Below are 9,188 nucleotides of genomic sequence, written 5' to 3'. Positions count from 1 at the left end.
AAGATAATTTTTTGTCTTTACAACTGTAAGAATATACAAATTTGACAGCTGTGCAAGGGCCTGCGAGTGGGATTTTCTCAGACTTAAGCACTTCTAACCCCGCCCACACTCCCACAGAGAGTTAGTTCCTGCTCTTTCAACTTTCTCCTCTACCGCCCCAGGCAGGTTTCCAATGCAATCCGGATTTTATCAAAAAGGAGGAGACATTTTAAAGAAGCGATTTGAACCAGCTCACTGAAGTTGTCCTTCATTTTTTGTATTTTTTTTCTTCCATCACCCTCCTTAAAAGTGAGTCCAAAAGCCCTTATCTCCCCTTTCCTTTTTATAAAGTTTCACTTTCAATTTCAGGAAACTTGCTAGTGATTCACTTCCGCAATGAAAATCTGCCTGGATTTGGACTAATGAAAAAAAGAGAACTGACTGCAGTCACTGGAGTAAGGGGTGAAGGTATGAGTTTTTAAATTATAATTGGTCGCAGGATGGATCTTCCTAAGCAAAGTCAGAATGTATTTGGATTTTAGCGTTCTTTTTGCAGTCTTTCTTTAGCTGGTGTTTACACTGTGCCTGAATCATTCCTGAAGACATGGCAGAGAATACAGGTGTGTGGGGGGGATGGGGGCCCTGGGAAAAGAATTATTTTTAATTTCTTGAAAATTGTATTCAATTTATAACGGATTTATTGGGATGTGATCCCACTGTGCATCCAGGAGCATCGGGGTATTGTTAGACCTGTGCTAGTTTGTTATTTGTTTTTGTCAATCTTTTGCTGTGCCTCATCTACACATAATGATACGTGCAATTTTAATACTGAATTAAATAACAGTTGAATTAAATAGTAGTTCAAAAATAATAGTTGAATAAATACTAGCTTAATTAAATTATTGAGTTTATTGAATAATGCAGTTTAATTAAATGATTAAATAATAATGCTATTGGTCTAATCATTTAATTTAATTAAGAACAGTTTAATAATAGCTTAGTTAAACTATTTTGTTTTATTTATAGCACTATAGTAATGTTTTCATGGTGTGGTGTAGCTGTCCATCCATCCATCATCTATTCATCCATCAAACCAATCACTCCTACTGGCTGTTGAACAGTAAGTATTATCAAGATGCTAGATGATATTGATGTTGTAGAAATGTAGCTTCCTACGGTGAAACAGGGGGAAGCAGAAACTATAAGAAAGGCGTAGGACAAATAGCTAATGAAATGGGTCACAATTTTGAGGAACTGGTTTGTGTTAAAGGAGGAATGTTGGTGTTACCTTCCTTACTTTGGGGTCACTGAGAAGTGGCCCTGAACACTGCACTGTCCTTGGCTGCACTCGTGTTTACTGGTTCATTTTCATGTGCCAAGCTGTGTGAGGCTTCTCAAGAGCACCTATTAAAACAATAATTCTAAGTCTTTCTATATGAATTTTACATATCTTTCTTTCTGATGGAATAGTAGATTACATTGTGTGTATGTATATATTTAAATGTATATATATGGTATATATATAGAGAGAAAGACAGCATTACCATAAAATGTTCTCAAAATAAAAAATAATAAAAGGTAGTGGGTATTGCAGTCACTCTGATCTTATTGTTATTTATCATATATATGCATCAAAATATCATAAGCTACTCTGAAAATATGTGCAGTTATTGTGTCAATAAAAATAATTTTTAAAAGAGGGCCGGGAGTTTGGCCTAGTTGTGGACTGCTTGCCTAGCATGCATGAAAACCTGGGTTTGATTCCTCGGTACCACATACATAGAAAAAGCAAGAAGTGGTGTGAGGCTCAAGTGGTAGCGCTTTAGCCTTTAGAAAGTCCAAGGACAGGGCTCAGACCCTGAGCTCAAGCCCAGAACTGGCAAAAAAAATAATAATATAAAAAGAGATTTTTCTCTGAAGTTGACTGCTTTACAAGTAGAATCTGGGGCATAGTTTTAACGGTTATATGTGTAACAATAGATTAAAATAACAAAATTAAAAGAGATTAGGGAAATCATGATATGATATCATGATCATGTTTTGTAGAGTGTTAAGAAAAGGCTCAATGTCAGTAAGGAAATAGAAGAGTAATAATGTTACTTAAACTTAGAGAGGTAATGGTAAGAATTGAAAATAGAAACTATCAAAGCCATATGGTGGTGGTTCATGCCTGTAATCCTAGCTACTCAGCAGGCGAAATCTGAGGACTGCTGTTCCAAGCTACACTGGGCATAAAAGTCTGTGAGACTCTTATCTCCAATTAACTACCAGAAAAAGATGTGGCTCTGTGGCTCAAAGTGGCAGAGTGCTATCCTTGAGCTGAAGAGCTCAGGAACAGTGCACAGGCCCAGAGTTCAATCCCCAGGACAGACAAGAACAGAAATGAAGGAAGGAAGGAAGGAAGGAAGGAAGGAAGGAAGGAGAGAGAGAGAAAGAAAGGCAACTGTCAAGAAAGTTAACCTTAGAACATTACAGATGAGAAAGAAGTAAAACATTGGAAAGGGTTGACCTTTCTGTGCTATTTGGACTATACACACTTAATGAATAATTTGTACAATATAGATGTGAAGATAATGATAAAAGAATTATACAGAATCAGTTACGTATCTGATTCAAAATATACCAGTGCCCATGACAGCACATGCTACTTTTGTATATATACAGGGAATCGCCATGAGACATTTGCCTGCTCATGTCTATTCCTTCCTTGGATTGATGCCCCTTTGGATTCTGGGAATATCATCCATCAACCAATGCACTGTGAGACAAGAAATAGCTGACTGCAGTCATCTGAAGTTGACTCACATACCTGATGACCTTCCAACCAACATCACCGTGTTGAATCTTACCCACAACCAACTCCGACAGCTGCCACCTGCCAATTTTACAAGATATAGTCAACTTACTATCTTGGATGGAGGTTTCAACAGTATTTCAAAACTGGAACCAGAACTGTGCCAAAATCTCCCCATGTTGGAAGTTTTGAACCTACAGCACAATGAGTTATCCCAACTTTCAGATAAAACCTTCATGTTTTGCCTAAATTTGATTGAGCTCCATCTGATGTCTAACTCAATCAGAATAATTCAAAACAATCCCTTTAAAAACCAGAAGGTAAGATGGAAATATTCATTGCTTCCATCCAAGAAATGCAAAATATATGATTGAATAATGTTTCCAACTCATTTATTTTGTTAAGAGAAATAATGTGACTCTTGTAAATAATGTGACTAAGTCCTGCCTGGCACTGGTGGCTTGCACCTGTAATCCCAGCTACTCAGGATGCTGAGATAGGAGAATCACTATTCAAAGCCAGCCCAGGAACAAAAGTCCAGGAGACACTTATCCCTAATCAACCACCAGAAAACCAGAAGTGGCACTGTGGCTCTAGTGGTAGAGCTTTAGGCTTGAGCTGAAAAACTCAGTGACAGTGCCCAGGCCCAAAGTTCAAGTCCTATGACTGAGAAAAAAAATAGCCTTTGCAATAGGATAATTCTAATCACAAGCAAGTTTAGTTATTTCTCCTACTATAAGAGGTAATGTTTTGCTGTTGAGCTATTTTTAAGCTTAGTACACGTTTGCACAAACTGCTTGGGATGACAAAACTAACCTCAATATTATTATTATTTACTTTCAGAATCTAATTAAATTAGATCTATCTCATACTGGCTTATCATCTACAAAATTAGGAACTCAGCCCCAACTGGAAAGTCTCCAAGAACTTCTCTTAGCAAAGAATAAAATTCATACACTAACAAATGAGGAACTTGACTTCCTTAGTAACTCCTCTTTACAAAAATTAGACTTGTCATCAAATCAAATTAAAGAGGTAAGCAATAAAAAATATCTCTATTCTATGTTTGTCTATAGTCCGTAACTGTGTCTCTCTGCTAAGAATCTAAGGTAAGAATTCCTCCAGATTAAGCTTGTGACCTTTACTGTGTCTTTCAGAAATTCTTCAGCATTTTGCTTGGTCTCTTAGGGCCATTACCAACACGGAGTTCTGAGGTCAAACAGGACTGTGTTAGAATCCCTGTGCTATCAAAAAAAAACCTTCCTTGGCCCTAGGAAACTTGCTAGTCTTAGTTGCATTACTTATTAAGTGGAAATAGTATCCAGATCTTGTGGAATCACTTTAAGAATTAAAATTTGGTTAAGAAATAGGCTTTAGAGTTGAGTTAGCTGCCTCCCTGTGTGGGCTTTGTCTTTTCATAAGATTGTAATTAGGTATATATTTGATTTCTCTATGCTTCACCTTTCAGCTTTCAATTTGGCATAGTAATGATACTGCTTCATAGAAATAAAGAATTTGGTACAGTATCTGACAGAGGGGCCTTGCTCAGGAAATATGATGAACGAATGGGAAGAGAGTCTGGTCATATAATGCCTATTGCATTATATGTGGTTATTAACCTCTTTTTTTCCACCTTTCTAGTTCTCTCCCGGGTGTTTTCATGCCATTGGAAAATTATTCAGCCTTTTTTTGAACAATGTCCAACTGGGTCCCAATCTTACGGAGAAACTTTGTTTGGAATTATCAGACACAAGTATCCAGAATCTATTTCTGAGTAACACCCAGCTGTCTAGAACCAACAACATGACTTTTTTTGGACTAAACCAGACAAATCTCACTGTGCTTGATCTTTCCCACAATGGTTTAAATGTGATTGCTGATAATACTTTCATTTGGCTTCCCCATCTGAAATATTTATTCCTGGACTATAATAATATACAACATGTTTCTTCTTCCTCTTTTCATGGACTTTCTGACCTTAGATACTTGAATTTGAAACGATCTTTTGCCAGACTAACACATCCCCGGATTGATGACTTTTCCTTTCAGCAGCTGAAATGTTTGGATTCCCTTAACATGGATGATAACAACATTCCAGACACAAAACGCCATATGTTCACAGGACTGAAAAATCTTAAGAATTTAAGTCTATCCAACGCTTTCGCCGGTTTGCAGACTTTAACAAATGAAACATTTCTATCACTCACTGATTCTCCTTTACTCATACTCAACTTAACCAAAAACCAAATATCAAAAATAGAGCCTGGTGCTTTCACTTGGTTGAGCCATTTAAAGATACTTGACCTTGGCCTTAATCAAATTGAGCAAGAACTCACAGGCCAGGAATGGAGAGGTCTAGGAAATATTTTTGGAATCTATCTTTCCTATAACAAATACCTACAACTGACTAGTAATTCCTTTCGATTGGTTCCAAGCCTTGAACACCTCATGCTCCGAAGGGTGGCTCTTAAAAATGTGAATAGCTCCCCCTCGCCTTTCTGCCATCTTCATAACTTGACCATTCTGGATCTGAGCAACAACAACCTGGCTAACATAAATGAGGAAATGTTGGAGGGTCTAGGAAAGCTAGAAATTCTGGATTTGCAGCATAACAACTTAGCACGACTCTGGAAGAATACAAACCCTGGCGGTCCTGTTCATTTTCTAAAGGGTCTTTCTCATCTCCACATCGTTAATTTAGAGTCCAATGGCTTTGATGAAATCCCACCTGAGGCATTCAAGGGCTTATTTGAACTGAAGAGCATTCATTTAGGGCTGAATAATTTAAACATCCTCCCACCATCTGTCTTCGATGACCAGCTGACTCTAAAGTCACTGACCCTTCAGAAGAATCTCATCACATCAGTTGACAAGCGTGTTTTTGAGCCAGCTTTCAACAACTTGAGCCATTTGGATATGAGCTTTAATCCATTTGACTGCACATGTGAAAGCATTTCCTGGTTTGTCAGCTGGGTGAATAAGACCCACACGAACATCTCTGAGCTATACCGTCATTACCTCTGCAACACTCCACCACAGTATCGTGGGTTTCCCGTGATGCACTTTGATACATCACCGTGCAAAGACAGTGCTCCCTTTGAACTTCTCTTCATGATCAATGTGAGTGTGCTGCTGACTTTTATCTTCCTTGTGTTGCTCATCCATTTTGAAGGCTGGAGGATATCGTTTTATTGGAACGTTTCTGTGCATCGAGTTCTGGGTTTCAGAGAAGTAGATGAGCAGCCAGAGCAGTTTGAATATACAGCTTATATAATTCATGCCCATAAAGACAAAGATTGGGTGTGGGAACATTTCTCTCCAATGGAAGAAAAAGACCAATCTCTCAAGTTCTGTCTGGAAGAAAGAGACTTTGAGGCAGGTGTCCTTGGACTTGAAGCAATTGTTAAGAGCATCAAACGAAGCAGAAAAATTATTTTCATTATAACACAACATCTATTAAAAGATCCATTGTGCAAAAGGTAGGTGATTATTGTGAAGCTTTGTGTGCCATTGACCTTTCAAATATTACCTACAGTCACAATTTAAAGAATTTTTAAACAAAATTATTTTTATTTTTTTATTTTATTTATTTATTTTTTTGCCAGTCCTGGGCTTGAGCTCAGGGCCTGAGCACTGTCCTTGGACTTTCTCAAGGCTAGAGCTCTACCACTTGAGCCTCAGCACCACTTCCGGCTTTTTTCTATATATGTGGTACCGAGGAATGGAACCCGGGTCTTCATGCATGCTAGGCAAGCACTTTAACCACTAGGCCAAACTCCCGGCCCAAAATTATTTTTATTTTTAATTGATTGTAATTGCAAATTGATTTTAATGGCAGATTCAAGAACTTTCTACCAAGAATTTTAGATTCTTGCTCTTTTGACTGGTAATAATCAACCATTTAACTTTTACTGCTTCTTTTTCACTTAGATTCAAGGTGCACCATGCAGTTCAGCAAGCCATTGAACAAAACCTGGATTCCATTATATTGATTTTTCTTGAAGAAATTCCAGACTATAAATTGAACTATGCACTCTGTTTACGAAGAGGAATGTTTAAGTCTCACTGTATCTTGGACTGGCCAGTTCAGAAAGAAAGGCTACCTGCTTTTTACCATAAATTGCAAGTAGCACTTGGATCCCAAAATTCACCATATTAAATTTATTTAAAGGCTAGTTAGCAAAGGAGACGACGTCCCGCTTAAAAATGTGTAAACTGCCTGGTGCTCTGGCTCCCCCTGCGATCCTAGCTACTCAGGAGACTGAGATCTGAGGATTAAGGTTCAAAGCCAGCCCAGGCACAAAAGGACCTGAGACTCTTATCTCCAATTAGCCTCTGGAAAACAGGAAGTGGGGCTGTTGCTCAAGGATAGGGTGGTAGCCTTGAGCTGAAGAGCTCAGGGTCAAGGCCCAAGCCCAGGGGTAGGTCAGTAGCCTTGAGCTGAAGAGCTCAGGGACAGCGCCTAGGCTGAATTAAGTCCCATGACCCAGAGGAAAAAAAAAAATTGTGTAAACTTGAGTTTCAGGTTAGAGCAATGTAATGTGGTTACTCATATTTATGGGTGAAGGTATCTCTTTCCTGTGGAAATGTATCTCCCTAGTTCAGGCTTCTGGTTGACAGTGGACTTTCCCTCATGTAAGAAACCCTGCCTTGTGAATTCACAAGGCATCTCTGATGCTTGTCATGACCTTGAAAGTTTCCTCATTTTAAGAAAAGTTAGAGAAGTAATGCACCTTCTATCTGGTAAATATAACTAATCCCTCTAAACATTACAATTTTCTTAATGAGAAAAAAATGCACAGTGAATTAAAGTTGTCCATTGACAATGAAGAGTTGGTAGGCACTTGAAAGATGACGTGACCTTGAGAGCAGGATGTGGCTGTGTGCAAACTTTCAAGCCAGGACTTCTCCTCCTGTCCCTTCGTACTATAAAATGGTTCCTTGACTTGTTTTTAAGCTTCCTGGAAGACAGCAGATCTCACAGGAAGCGCCAATCTAGACGTTCATATTCACAGCTAATGATGCATTGCTATGTTTAATGTCACTCAGTTATTTCCTAGAGAAAACACTGGGAAATAAAGATCGTTTCTTGTCTTGAAGGAAAATCAGTTTCCCATGTTATTTTATTAATTCAACACATGCAAGTATTTGTCCTTTGTTGTTGCTACAGCAACATATTTTGTGAGACATACTCTGCAAAATGGGGGAAAAGCTGAAAAAGAAATAAATGTCACCTGCATACTTACGTGCATAAAAAAAAGAAAAGTTAGAGTTACATGTGATTTGTGATCTTCCATTTGGGATTCACATACAATAAAATAGAGATAATTGCTTTCATGGGCATAAGGTTATTTCAGTTGTAAAAAGGGAAAAAAATGTGGCTAACAGCAATCTGAGGAAGCACAATGGGGTACTGGGCCCCCAAAACTTAGAAAACACTGAAACATATGCAGAGAGACAAAGTAAGGAGAGCAAGGGTCGTGAGGATCTCCTGCATTTGGACCTAGAGGCTCCACAAGCAAGCAAACTCATCTGAGTCTACAGATGGAAGGCAACCATGGAAACATGTAAAAACAAAAAAAGGAAAGCATCTATATTGATGGTGCAATCAGAGATAAAACAGAGTTGAGAGACACCGGTTCCCTTATTCTTTTGAGTCAGGAAACTGCAGTTCAGGGAAAGTCCAGACATGGTGTCCGTATGGTCAGCCCAAGATTAAGTTGTGGAGGTCCCCATATAGCTGCCAGCTCAAGGAAAGAGGGAGGGGTGGCACCCCTGTCTCTTCACTCTCTCCACAGCTGTCTGTTTTCACCCTTCCATGGTAGCTCTCAGCTTTCTAAGTGCTGTCAAGGTGGCATTCAATCTTCTCAAATCTTTTCTAGGTTTCACAGCTCAGCTTCAGAGTTCCTATGAAAAGTATTTACAAAAAAACCTAATTGCACTTATATTTTATTGTTTGGATAAGGTATAGGGGGTTAACAGTTAATTTGTGTACTCCGGGGAAGAAGATTTCATAATGCACTTCGATTATTTAATGAAATAAAAACTTGCACTAAATACTTCTTTATGTTTTCCTATCCCTTGATTTCTAATACAGAAATATTGTAGAGAGCCTTTCTTCCTAAAAGTTATTCAGAAGGTCGACTTTGTGAAAACAAAGAATTTCCCTCCCCTGAGTCAGAAGACTCAAAAGAATCAAGTCACTTGGTTCTATTAGGATTGTTTTGACTCTTGATCTTGAAAATTATAAGAAACAGAAAAATCTCAAGTAGCTAGTGATGGGGAGCACAAGTTCACATGCAATTTTTTATACCAGAAAATAATACATTATCTAGAAAGACTACTTTTTAAAGTTTCATTTTGCAATGGCATTAAAAAACCTTAAAATTGAAATAAAAATGGTCAAGATGTTGGA

The 9,188-nt window shown here is 38.2% G+C and overlaps 1 protein-coding gene across 1 annotated transcript; it reads left to right on the top strand.

Moving 5' to 3' along the window:
• Nucleotides 1–353: 353 nt before the first annotated feature.
• Nucleotides 354–8,745, top strand: Tlr3 (toll like receptor 3). The gene is made up of 6 exons (XM_090354063.1): nucleotides 354–447; nucleotides 1,006–1,099; nucleotides 2,644–3,093; nucleotides 3,617–3,808; nucleotides 4,415–6,252; nucleotides 6,704–8,745. Exons 3-6 carry the CDS (start codon nucleotides 2,653–2,655, stop codon nucleotides 6,930–6,932), a joined length of 2,700 nt encoding a protein of 899 aa, XP_090210189.1. The 5' UTR covers nucleotides 354–447; nucleotides 1,006–1,099; nucleotides 2,644–2,652; the 3' UTR covers nucleotides 6,933–8,745.
• Nucleotides 8,746–9,188: the final 443 nt, after the last annotated feature.

This window comes from Megascapheus bottae, chromosome 20 (assembly GCF_031878675.1).
Source record: "Megascapheus bottae isolate mThoBot1 chromosome 20, mThoBot2.hap1, whole genome shotgun sequence".
NCBI lineage: Eukaryota > Metazoa > Chordata > Mammalia > Rodentia > Geomyidae > Megascapheus > Megascapheus bottae.
The sequence above is the reverse complement of the archived record's forward strand: the minus strand, read 5'-3'. Positions and strand labels throughout refer to the sequence as shown.